The sequence below is a fragment of the Pteropus medius genome, unplaced genomic scaffold (assembly GCF_902729225.1).
Source record: "Pteropus medius unplaced genomic scaffold, Ma_sr-lr_union100, whole genome shotgun sequence".
Taxonomy (NCBI): Eukaryota; Metazoa; Chordata; class Mammalia; order Chiroptera; family Pteropodidae; genus Pteropus; species Pteropus medius.
Genome location: NW_024351731.1, coordinates 7,345,771 through 7,356,244, shown reverse-complemented (window position 1 = coordinate 7,356,244; position 10,474 = coordinate 7,345,771). Strand labels below are relative to the sequence as shown.

General features: G+C 61.8%; 2 protein-coding genes across 3 annotated transcripts; both read right to left on the bottom strand.

Annotated features, from left to right (window-relative positions):
• Positions 1-511: 511 nt before the first annotated feature.
• On the bottom strand, positions 512-2,964 carry CYC1 (cytochrome c1). Its single transcript, XM_039846090.1, has 7 exons — positions 2,806-2,964; positions 2,005-2,201; positions 1,792-1,918; positions 1,545-1,702; positions 1,310-1,470; positions 907-1,007; positions 512-820 (listed from the first exon to the last, which is right to left on the bottom strand). The coding sequence occupies exons 1-7, from the start codon at positions 2,932-2,934 to the stop codon at positions 716-718; spliced, it is 978 nt and encodes a 325-aa protein (XP_039702024.1). The 5' UTR covers positions 2,935-2,964; the 3' UTR covers positions 512-715.
• Positions 2,965-6,809: 3,845 nt separating this feature from the next.
• On the bottom strand, positions 6,810-10,333 carry GPAA1 (glycosylphosphatidylinositol anchor attachment 1). Of its 2 annotated transcripts, none has more exons than XM_039846083.1 (12): positions 10,143-10,333; positions 9,708-9,887; positions 9,511-9,622; positions 9,176-9,323; positions 8,995-9,096; positions 8,709-8,905; positions 8,440-8,636; positions 8,196-8,349; positions 7,941-8,036; positions 7,595-7,785; positions 7,344-7,514; positions 6,810-7,176 (listed from the first exon to the last, which is right to left on the bottom strand). In XM_039846083.1, exons 1-12 carry the CDS (start codon positions 10,214-10,216, stop codon positions 6,933-6,935), a joined length of 1,866 nt encoding a protein of 621 aa, XP_039702017.1. In that variant the 5' UTR covers positions 10,217-10,333; the 3' UTR covers positions 6,810-6,932. The 2 variants fall into 2 exon arrangements, with proteins under 2 accessions (XP_039702017.1, XP_039702016.1); XM_039846082.1 differs by having other exon boundaries at positions 8,709-8,926; positions 10,143-10,308.
• Positions 10,334-10,474: the final 141 nt, after the last annotated feature.

Here is a 10,474-nt window from a genome sequence, read left to right as displayed (position 1 = left end):
GCCCTGTAGACTGCTAGGAGGCACCACTGGATGGCAAACACCCAGACACTCCTTTACCCCCTGCTACCCTCTGCTGTCCACCCAGGGGACCAGCACGTTCCAGGTGGTCTATGCCTGCTTATTGCTTCTGGAGCATGGCCGAGAGCTGTCCACTCTGCCAAGCCACACCTGGTACCAACAGCTCCTGTCAGGCCTCTCCCTGCTGCCCTTAGGGTGAAGGCCAAGGAGTTCCACACTGACGTTTGGTTGCTGTAGGAGGCCTCTGATCGTGTCCTGTCAGGCCCTTTACACCTGTGGCTGGTACTCCCCACCCCAGTGAGTGCTGTCCCTTCTCTAACAGCTGGTTCTCTGCTTCCTGCCCCCATTCTGTACTGACTGGACGCCCAGCCATCAGTCAGCACAGGGCACTGCTGGCCACACTGCATGGACATCCCTGGAAACTGAAGGCAAAGGTCTCAGTCCCAGAGTCCCCTGCAAATCTGTACTCGCATCACACAGTAGCTCAAATATGTACACTGAGAAACTTAATTTATTTCCATGATGGAGGCTGAAGGATCTGGAGCTGGAACCTGGTCTCCTGCCCCCTCCCCTCTTGTTCCAGAGGAAGAAGAGCATTGGCCGAGAGGGCCAGCGGAGGCCCTGAACAGGCCAGGATGGCTCCTTGCTTGGCTTGAGGGCCCATTCAGGCAGGACGGCGCACGGACATTGGGCAGGGTCACTTGGGCGGCCGATATGCCAGCTTCCGACTCTTCAGGACTGACCACTTATGCCTCTTCATGGCGTAGACCAGGGGCAACAGCAAGCCCATCATCAACAACATCTGGGGGCGAGGCAGGTTCAGAGGCGAAGGCGAAAAGGACCCCCGCCGAGCTCCCAGCCCCTCCTGTGCCCCGCCTGCTCTTTCACCTTGAGCCCCATGCGTTTGCGGTGGTCGTGCTCTGGCTCAGATGCCCAGCGCAGAAAGGTGCAGACGTCCTTGGCTACCTGAGACATGCTAGCCGGGGTGCCTGGGCAAGGACAAGTGGTGAGGGCTGTCGTTGGGGCCCTGTCCAACCAAGGGCACCCCTCCGTGCATCCCCTCCATGGAGCAGACAGGCTTCTGCCCAAAGCTTCAAAGGGATGGAACCCCTCAGGCACACTGGGGGTCTGAGCTAGATGGCAGTGCAGGCTGCCCATGTGTCGCCTCAGATGCCCAGGCATGCCCCAGCCAAGGAGGGGGCAGGACCCTGGGACCAAGAACCCAGGGGAAACATTCTGACAAATGGGGAAAGGAGGACCCGCATGCCCATCCCCAGGGCGGGGGCCTCACCATCGTCAAACTCCAAGACTTCGTCGTAGATAGGAGGGGCCATGGCAATGGCCTGGCCAGGGAAATAGGGGTTGAAGTAGAGGCCTTCTCGCAGCGACACTCCGGTGGGTGGCTCACAGTAGCCCGTGAGCAGGGAGAAGACGTAGTCCTCACCACCGTGCCTGGGACCAGATCCGTGCCTCAGCCCCTGGTTTGAGCTGGACCCTCCCCCTCCCTCCTGCAGACAGCTGAGTACCTAGCTCGCACAATGTAGCTGAGGTCAGGGGGCAGTGCTCCATTGTTGGCCGCTCGCGCAGCCTCCGGGTTGGCATACGGTTTGGGGAAGTAATCTGACAACTTCCCTGGCCGCATGAACATCTCCCCGTCCTCGTTGGGGCCATCCTGGACCTCCACCTGCCACGAGAGCACCGTCACTGCCCTGCTGCTGCCCACCACCGGAAAGCCCCAGCCCCGGGGCCTCCACAGCATCACCAGGACCCCACCTCTTCTGCCAGGGCCTTCGCCTCCTCCTCCGTGTAGCACACGCCCACCAGATGGCGGTAAGCGACATAGTCCATGCTGTGGCAGGAGGAGCACACCTGCTTATATACCTGGAAACCCCTGCGGATGCTAAAGAGAAGAAAAGGGTTAGGGGCTCTGAGGACTCCAACCCACCCAGTCCACCCAGACACTCCCCCAACCAGCCAGCCACACACCTGGTGTGGTCCAGGGAAGAGAGGAGGCCACGGTGGGACCACGGGTAGCTGGGGGGGTGCAGCTCCAGGTCACTGGCACTCACGGCAGAATGCAGAGCCACAGCCAGCCCTGCACCCCCTGCCGCCAGCATGCCCAGCGCTGACAGCATCACTTTCCGGCCCCGGGACAGACCGGACTTCGACGACAAGGACACTGCCTGCAAGAGCCCCGCTCAGCACCTCCCAGAACACCGCTCAGCCTTACCTGGGGATCGGACTCTGCGCCCCTCTCCCACTCATCCACCCGGCCACCTGCTGAGAGGCGCCAAAAGCACACCCTGCGCCACTGCCCGCCCCACTTCTCCGCGATTTCGCCCTGAGAAGGGGGGAGTGTGCGGCGTGTTCTTGGAACCTGGGCCGGGGATCAAGCCGAAGTGAGCAAGGGTGCTGGGGCAGGCCAAGGTCACAAGCAGCTGGCCGAGGTCAGGCTGAGGTCATGTCAGGACGCGAGCCCGGTCTGGAAGGCCAGAGCTGGAGCGGGCCGAGGCGCGCCGCCCGAGGAAAGCCCTCCGCCCCGACCGGGCAGCGAGCCCGCCTCGCCGCCCCCCACGCTCGGCACGAGGCGCCTCTGCTACTCGGAGGAGTGGGCGCTCGGCCCTGCTCCCAGGAGGCACCTGGGTCGGCAGGCAGCGGAGGGCTGGCAGGGGCGCCCGGTAGCCGAGGCCGCCACCGGCTGCCTGGCGCGCGCGCGCGGAGCCTCCCCGCCGTGACCTTCACAGGCTGCGGGGCCGCGCGGCGGCCGGGGTCCGGGCCAGCGCTCACCTGAGGCGTCCGCAGCGGAAGCTGCCCGGGCCGCACGCCGCACAGCAGACCCCGGGCCCGCGCGCCCGGCAGCCCCGCGCCCCGCGGGCCCAGCACTGCCCCGCGAAGCGAAGCCGCCGCAGCCGCCATCTTGGCCCTCTTCAGCACGGCGGCCGCTCCCGTCGGCCCCTGCGGCGCCACAGGAATTTAAACGTCGCGAGAGCATGGGAGCGCGGGCGCGGGGCGGGTGGGGGCGGGGCCGGGATCTGTCCGTCAGGGCCGGGGCCCCGCCTGGCCGCGCTGCTCCAGTAGTCGTGGAAACCGGATGTTGGGCGGGGCCCCGCCGCGTTTCCCTGTTGTCGTGACAACACCCAACTACCCGTTTCTCCGTCTTGGCCGCTTATCTCCGGGGCTCGGCGGTGATGCGCCCGCCGTGCCAGGGCGGCTATAGTCGGTCGGGACCCCAGGGAATCTCCGAGGTCGTGGGGCGCTTTCGTCCAGCCGCATGCCCTGACCTGGCGCGTTGGCGAAGCGTATCCTGCTCCTCTGGGTTTCAGGGCAGACAGGCCTCCTAGAGCAGTAGGGTGGGGGTCTCTCGGCCGCCTCTACCCTCCCGCACTCCCCTTTGGCCCTCTCCGGAAAAAGGAGGGCACTCCGGGGAGGCCGGGGGCCTCTGGGCTGTGGCCCCTCACCCCTGCCCTGGCCCGCATGGGCTAGGGGGGCTTCTCTAGGATGAACACTCTGCTCTCCCTCGTCCAAACGACAAGGACTTATTAGGCACATATTATGCCTAGAAACTGTCAGCCACAGAAACCAGGAGCATGGCAGCCAAGGACCTTCGAAAACTAGTGTCAGTCCTTAGTGAAAACGGAGGAGTAAGGAGCTCGGAAAATTTGTCTTCCCCATCTCCCTAACGGCAAAAAATCTAGCAAAAATTGTCAACTTTTTCTGAACTCTGGAAATTAAGCAAAGGTAATGTTGACCTTAAAAATAAAACATCCAGTTCCTTTTTTCAGGAAAAAAAGGCGGCGGAGGGGGGGGTATTTGGGAATACCAGAGAATTGCAATTTGAAATAAGCGTGCTACAGCAGAAACTATAGGCAAACCCAGCAAACGAAGGAGAGGAACACACTTTACAGAGAAGAAGGCAGAAGCTGCAGAGACAAAGGAGGAAGCCCATTGGAGGAAACCAAGAGTTCAGGCTGGTGACGCTTTCTCACTGGCTGAGTTCAAGAATGTCCATAGCAGCATTATCCACAATAGACAAAAATTGGAAACCCAAATGCCCATCAACTAATGAATGAACCATCAAATGTGCGGCACATCCAGCCATATAAAGAAAGTGCTGACACATGCACAACATGGATGAACCCTGAATACTTCACGCTGTGTCAGAAGCCAGCCACCAAAGGCTACAGACTGTGTGAACCCATTGATACAGACGTCTAGATTAGGCAAATCTATAGAGGCAGAGAGCAGGTTGATGAATCAGAGAAAGAAATGCATGCGAGGTGTGAGGTGTTCAGGTTAAGATACAAATACTTAGAGGTGAGCGTGAGCATAACATATCCAGGAGGTAGAGGTGACACAGATGGGGCCTCAGAAGACCAGCCTGAGCAGGAGAAAGGACCTGAGAATGAAGGCAACTAGAGCCAGTGGGAGCAGTTCACAGGTCACAGGGCCTGGAGCAGCCTTAGAGCTCCTGGTATGGAAGTCTCAGGTGGGGTGTGACTTTGCAAAGGGTTTGAGGAGAGCACGGAGGTAACCTGGGACACCCAGTTGAGCTACCAGAGGTGTCCCAAGGCTGAGGAGGGCATCTGCAAAGGGCCTGCTCGTGGGGAGGCTGCCCCGGAGCTTCCTTCTGGACACCCCTGATTGCACTTGCTGGGTTCCCTCTGATTTTCCCTTTCCCTTCATTCAGTAAAACCATACGGAATTAGTCTACTGTGTGCCTGGCTCTGTGCTGGAGAAGAGGCAGGAAGTAAGACAACGTCCCAACCCCCATGGCACTTCTGGGGTGTGCAAGGCCAGCAACAAGCAAGCACTTACTACTAAGTATGGGTTATCAACACAACAGTTACAGCCCTCCAGCTGGCAATCACCCAGTAGTCCCCGCGTGAGCTGGTTTCACAGCATGATGTATTGGTTGGAGCTAGATCCCTGTCAGAGAACTCAAGCAATGGCTTAATCAAAGTAGAGGGTGGTTTCTCTTTCTTATGAAGCCCAGGTTAGCAGCCAGAGGCTGTGGTGATGGCTTCTGGTGGCAGGGAGCCCCGTCTCCTGCAGCCCTCACTGTGGGCTGTACCTCCCATGCCAGAACACTTCACACCCCGGGCAGGAGAGAGATGAACTGTGAAGGAGTCTGTGTGAAGTCTCTTCTTGGAATTCGCCCTTGAAGCTTCTGCTCACATCCTATCGACCATGGCATAGTCACATGGTCACACCTGGCTGTACCGCAAAGTGGAGCATCTTTATGTGGGGTGGCCTGTATTCATGTGAAAACTGGGGCTCTATGACAAAAGAGAACAAGTAGTAGGGGACAAATAGACTGCCACACCTTCAAACTAAAGCGCTTAGGACCTTATACTCACTCATCCCTTTTTACATCTGGCCTACACCATTACCACCTGACATTTTCTTAAATCAGAACAGAAATGCTGCGTCCCCAACATGTCAACTTTGTCGTTCCCACGGCCCCCTCCAACTCTTGTGTGTGGGCAGGGACAATTCTGCACAGGTAAGAGCTCAGACACAATTGAGATCATCTTTTAGCTTTTGTCCACACTTGTATGTTCCATGATTTTCATGACTTATGTTTAAGCAACTGTCAAAGTCCAGTCAAAATGCCTGAAAAGGATTTTGTATTAGATGCCAGCCCACGTGGACAGAGACAAGAAGAGACAACAGAGCGGTGTCTGGGTGTCTTGGAGACAGGAGGCCTACAGTCAAGTGGTGCCGGACTTGCCAGGGGAGGGACCTGAGAGGCCAGCCGGGGAGGTGTTCCCGGAAGCACTGAGGGTGGGGTGGGGGTCTCAAGTGTCTCCCCAGCCCCAGGAGCCAGACAGCTTGTCCAACACGGAAAGCAGCTCAAGGTTCCAGCCAGACCTTGGGGACAAGCAGACCAGACAGGCTGCTTGTCACAGTGGGGGTTCTGGTACCCTTGTCCCCTCAACACTGGAGAGTGCACATACCCCTTGACAGGTGACCAGCAATGACCTCTCTGGAGAGAGGCCCCGGAGAAACGCCCTCTGGGTGTTGGTACTGGGAGTGGGGGCGGGAGGGAGTTCCAGCTGACCCCCTCATTGTGGAACCAGGGAACCCCAGGTGTCGAGGGGAGCCTCTGTAAGCAGATGAGCCCCCGAGGCAGGCCCGAGGGGCTGGAGCTTCCTCCCAGGACTTCCCAGCCTACACCATCCTGGGATGTGGCCCTCCAGGTGCTGTAGCACATGGCCCCTTGCCCATGGGGTGCTGCTGGGGCGCCTCGTCAATCCTGTGAAGAGGTGTGTTCCTGGCACGCTGCTTTTCTTCCCTCCAGAATGGACACCAGACGTCCTGGCTCTTTCAGGGACCTCGGTACAATCAGCAGCTTCTCCCTGGGCCAGCCCAACAGTGCCCTCCCCCGGGGCTGCATTCCTGGCCTGTCTGCTTCCCAGGTGGGTGGGCGGGCTCCCCAACTCTGCCTCTGCCCCACCTGCTGCAGGCACCTGGCCTGGGCTGGCTCAGCCCTGAGGAAGGAGACCGGGCTCCCCTCCCTGCTCTACCCAGAGCCACTGCACGCCCCTCAGCCCCAGGGCTGACCACACTGATGCAGTAGGTCTCTGGGCGTGTCCCCTCCTGTCAGACCCCTGAGCCCACCCAGTGCTGGACTGTGACGTGCAGACTCTTCCAGGGCTGGGCGAGGGCACTCACGGCCGGGGCCCTCACTCCTGCTGGCAGCACTCTAATGACAGGTTAGCCCTCCTGCAAATGGGCCAGGGCAGTGCCCTCCAGGAAGGAAAGCCAAGACCACAGGCCATGCGGCCCCATGCAGACAGTGGGCCAGAGCCCAGGGGCAGCTGAAACCAGACGCCTGTTTATTTCCTAGGAAGGAGAGTCCGAGGGTGTTTAGAGAGTCCCCACCAGTTCTCATGCCGCAGAGCAAGCAGACGTCACTTCCAGAAGAGCACATTCCAGAAGAGCAGCCAGCAGGGGTAGAGGCCCAGAGCCAGCAGCGGAAAGAGCAGGGCACCGTACGTGTGGTGTTCCAGCACACCCTGTGCCAGCGCCGTCAGGAAGAGCTGCCAGCCCTCGGCCAGTGACAGCGGTGCCTCCTGCAGCTCCCGCCACAGGAACAGGCTGCCCAGGAGTGTGGCTGCCGGGCTTGTCAGCACCAGCAGCGCAGCATACAGTGGCCTGCGTGGAGGAGCAGGGTCAGGGAGGGTACTGAGTTGGTGGCACAGGCACCAAGTTGTGGGGGGAGGGGTATGGTGTGAGGGCAGAGTCTGTGGTGAGGAACATAGGCCCTGGGGGTGGAGGACACGTCACAGTGGGCTCCACGGTGGGGGCTGGCCAGCACATACCGGGGTCCACAGGGCTCAGTGAGCGCAGCAGCAGGCACCATGGTGGCGGCCAGCAGAAAACCCAGTGAGAAGTTGGTGAGGGTGATGCAGGCCAGCTGCAGTGCCAGGTAGATCAGCGCCACCAGCTTCAGTGCCATCCAGCCCCTGTCCGTGGCCTGTGAGCTCACCACCCTGCAAGGCAATGCGCTCACAGAAAGCTGTCTGCATGTCTAGGGAGCCCCCTGCCTGTGCCCACCCAGCCCAGCTCTCACCGGTGGGTATTGTGTGGAAGGGCCAGGCCAGCTGCGTAGATGGCCAGCAGCGTCAACACCACAGCCTCAGCCTCGGCCACAGGAAAGTGCTGGGTGGCCACGTGTTGGCCCAGCACTGGTAGGACGTAGAGAGCCAGGCCCATGGCCTGTGAGATCAGCAAGGGCGCCACAAGCGAGGCCAGCCCCATACCCTGCAGGGCACACAGGTACTTGGTGGTGGGCCCTGGGGTCAGGCAAACTCCCAGGATCCTCACCACCACCCCAGCAGCTGAGACTGAGTGGTAGCAGTGACCTTCTTCTGGGACCTGAGAAGTCCGCCCGAAAAGCAGGAGGAGGGGACCATCACCTGTGCTGGGGGGAGGGGAGGACTGGGTCCAGAGGCCGCTTCAGCCTCCTCAGGGCCCACGCCGGCTTCATGCAGCTGCATCCACAGTCCTAGAGCGTGGCCTAGTCAAGGACCCTGACGAGACCTGCGACAGGATCTGCCCGAGGGGCCCAAGGCTCACCCGCACCCTCCACCCCGAGGATGGAGAGCTCTCCCCAGCCTAGAGTGGAGGGGCCTGCCGCCGGCTGCAGTAGGTAGCAGGCGTGCAGAGGATATCTTGAGGACCAGGACCAGAAGCAGGAAGCCAGCAGCCGGCACGTAGAGGCCGATGGAGACGAAGCGGGAGAGGGCGGGCAACAGGTACAGGAAGAAGGACTGGTGCAGGCGCTCCAGCAGGTGGTTGAGCTTGCGGAACATGCCCTCCAGAGCCCTGCGGGCGAGGGGCAGGGTCACGGCCCATCAGGCCCCCCACAGCCCCACAGCGTCCCAGCACAGAGAGGGGGGACCAGCAGCCACTTACTTGCCCACTGCCACCAGATCATACTTATAGTGGCGGAAACTGTTGATGCCACGTAAGGTTAAGGCCTCCACGCGGTAGCGCAGGAAGAGGCCGTGGGGACCGTGGGGGCGGCCAGAGGCCTGCTGCAGAACCATGAGCAGTAGTGTCTGCAGACCGTGCAGGGGCCCGTCTATTGACGTCCAGTCCTGGGGCTGCAGCTTAGAGGGTTTGGAGATAGGGTCAGCTCACTCCCACACACAGGCCCCGCATTCCCCGACAGGCGGCCCTACCTTGCCCTGCAGCGTGCACAGCAGACCTCCCTTCTGGCAAAAGGTCTGGAAGAGGTTGAGCAGGTCAAGGTTGGGCAGCTGCCCATTGAGTCCCTCCACAGCCACGTCAAGGCTAGTGACCACGTCGCTGCTCAGCTCCAGGGCCACAGCTGCCTGGATGGCGCCAGCCCGGCCCTGCAGAGGGGATGACTGCATGCCTGTAGGAGCAGGTGAATGAGCTGCCCACGGGGGGCTGGTGAAGACAGCAGTCCTGAGAGAAGAGGCAGAGCAGGGCAAGAGCACTCACCAGTGACATTGACATCGTGATAGGCTTCGAGCCAAGCCTCGGTGCCCAGAAGGTCATGTTCTGTCACCAAGAAGATGATGTCTTTGGCCCAGTAAATCTGCCCTGGAGGCCAGAAGCAGGGTCAGCTGGGCCTGGGGCAGTGGCCAAACCCTCCCTTGCCAGCGGTACTCCTGAACCTCACCTCGAAAGTGGGCAGCGAGTGCCAGCAGCAGCCCCACGGCCTGGTTGTTGGTAGAGTCAGGGCCACAGGGCACGGTGAGCACCAGAGACTCAGTGCTGGCAGCACGCGGGGCCCGCAGGATGCCATACACGTTGGTGCCTGACACCATCTGCAGGCAGTATTGGGGGGAGCCTCAGCACCGCCCCACCCTTAGACAGCTGAAGCCTCCCCTTTACAGTCAGAAAATACCCATCGGGGATTTCTCTGGTCCCTGGACAACCCCCACCGAGATTCCTGGCCTCAAACCACCCCTCAAGGTGCCATCGGGTCCCAGGCACACTCCCTCCCCACAATACATAGCGCTCGTGGGTCTCATCTGGAAAGGGCAGTTTCCGAGAAAAACTCTGCGCGTAGACTTCCAGTCCCACCGACCGCATCGTCCGCTCCAGCCAGGCCACGGGCAGAGCCCTAGAGACACAGGAGGGCCTCTGAGCAGAGCTCCCGGCCTTGATCACCCTTGACTGGCCCCCGTAAACACGGTTCTACCGCTCACCCCGACTTCCTGCGGTGGGCAGCGAAGTCCCGGGCGAAGCCCCGGGCACGGTCCCCACCCGCAAACTGCTCCTCGACCATGGTGGAGCCCATGGCGTTCTCCGACATGTAAGTGCGCTGGGTCAGCGGCGGGAAAGCCAGAGCCAGGAACCACACGATGCCCGCCACGTAGCTCAGCACGCTGCGGGAGAGGGGACGGAGGGGCCGCTGGAGAGTTAGCGAGTCCCGGGACCCCGGCTCGTGGCCTCAACCTTGGCACCGGGGGTCGAAGGGACGTGTCTGAGGGAACTGGACCCGGAGTCCCGGTGCCGGGGCGCCAGACGGGAAGACCTGAGCCCCGAGCCCCAAGTAACGCCGATGGGCCGGAGGGGATGAGCGCCGGCGGCTGGAGCCCCGGGCCCTCGGGCCCCCGCCTCCCTCCCGGGCCCCGCCCTACCAGAGCGGCGCGTTGAGGCGCAGCACAAGGCGGGCGAGCGCGCGCCGGCGCACCGGGTCCGACAGGAGGCCCATGGCGGGGCGGGGCGGGGCGGCGCGGCTCGGGGACCCGGCTCCCGCTGCCAGCCACAGCCGCCCGCCGGGCCCGCCGCCCGGGTCGGAAGTGGAGCTCCGAGCTCGCCCGCACTTCCGGTCCCGGCAGCCATCGCGTGGTCGCGCACGCGCGGCACCAGCCCACGCCCCGCCCCCCCCGGGGCACCACCGCGCATGCCCGGAACAGAGTGGGTGTGGCGGCAGCAGGACTAGGACCCGGGCTTTGGGGCCGCAGTGTAG